The following is a 1386-nucleotide window of genomic DNA, read 5'->3' on the forward strand; positions in this document are numbered from 1 at the left end:
TCACCATGTTGACCAGGATGGTCTCGATCTCTTGACCTCGTGATCCACCCGCCTTGGCCTCCCAAAGTGCTGGGATTACAGGCTTGAGCCACCGCGCCCGGCCCAAAATAAATAAATCTTATAATTTTTTTTTTTTTTTTTGAGACAGAGTCTTGTTCTGTCACCCAGGCTAGAGTGCAGTTATGAGACCTTGGCTCACTGCAACTTCCACCTCCCAAGTTCAATATTTTCCCACCTTAGCCTCCTGAGTAGCTGGGACTACAGGCATGTGCCGCTATGTCTGACCATGCCTGGGTAATTTTTTTTCTTTTCTTTTTTTTTTTTTTGAGTCAGAGTCTCACCGTCACCCAGGCTGGAGTGCAGTAGTACAATCGCGGCTCACTGAAACCTCCACCTCCTGGGTTGAAGCAATTAATTCTGCCTCTGCCTCCTGAGTAACTAGGGTTACAGGCACCTACCACCACACCTGGGTAATTTTTTTTGTATTTTTAGTAGAGACAGGGTTTTACCATGCTGGCCAAACTGGTCTCTAACTCCTGACCTCATGATTCACCCGCCTCGGCCTCCCAAAGTGCTGGGATTACAGGCATGAGCCACCATGCCTGGCCAAGATGGAGTCTCATTCTGTTGCCCAGGCTGGAATGCAATGGTACGATCTTGTCTCACTGCAACCTCTCCCTCCTGGGTTCAAGTGATTCTCTTGCCTCAGCCTCTGGAGTAGCTGAGATTACAGGCATGTGCCACCATGCTGGGCTAATTTGTATTTTTAGTTTAGAAGGGGTTTCTCCATGTTGGTCAGGCTGGTCTTGAACTCCCGACCTCAAGTGATCCGCCTGCCTTGGCCTCCCAAAGTTCTGGGATTATAGGAGTGGGCCACCATGCTTGGTACCATTTTCTAGCATTCTATGTGACTCACTTACGTTTACTGCTTATTGTCTATATCCTCCAGCTAGTATATAGGTTCCATAAGTACAGGGATTATTGTCTGTTTTGTTAACCTAATAGACAATAAATACTTGCAGGCGGAATCAACGTCATAAAACATGACAAGCACAGTTCATGGATGATACCAGTATTGGAGGGGCTCCCACTACACTGTGCCTTCTAAGCTCTGTACCTGGTTCAATTTCTTGAACTCCACGACTTGGAAGAAGACGTGCTCAAGGATATGTTTGGCATCTTGTTGGTCCTTTGGTAGTTTACTGGTCACTCCAAGAATGTCACCACACTTCCTGACATAGAATTCCAAGTCTTCTTCAGTACCTAAGACAGTTGGGGTAGTAGTTAGATTAACCCTTAACTTCTGCCCTTCCCAAAGTACAGACTTAGTGTGTTTCAGATATGTCCTATCATGTTTCCACATTTCCTTTTTTTTTTTTTTTTTTT

General features: G+C 45.7%; 1 protein-coding gene across 4 annotated transcripts in view; it reads right to left on the reverse strand.

The window, feature by feature from the left end:
• The window catches only part of IFT52 (intraflagellar transport 52), a 57404-nt gene that overhangs the window by 3256 nt on the left and 52762 nt on the right, over positions 1 to 1386 (reverse strand). For all 4 annotated transcript variants that reach the window (XM_037743352.1, XM_017542222.2, XM_017542224.1 and 1 more), the window contains one exon: positions 1118 to 1263. In XM_037743352.1, coding sequence (XP_037599280.1) covers positions 1118 to 1263 — 146 coding nt within the window. The remainder of the gene's footprint in view (positions 1 to 1117; positions 1264 to 1386) is intronic.

This window comes from Cebus imitator, unplaced genomic scaffold (assembly GCF_001604975.1).
Source record: "Cebus imitator isolate Cc_AM_T3 unplaced genomic scaffold, Cebus_imitator-1.0 Scaffold141, whole genome shotgun sequence".
NCBI lineage: Eukaryota > Metazoa > Chordata > Mammalia > Primates > Cebidae > Cebus > Cebus imitator.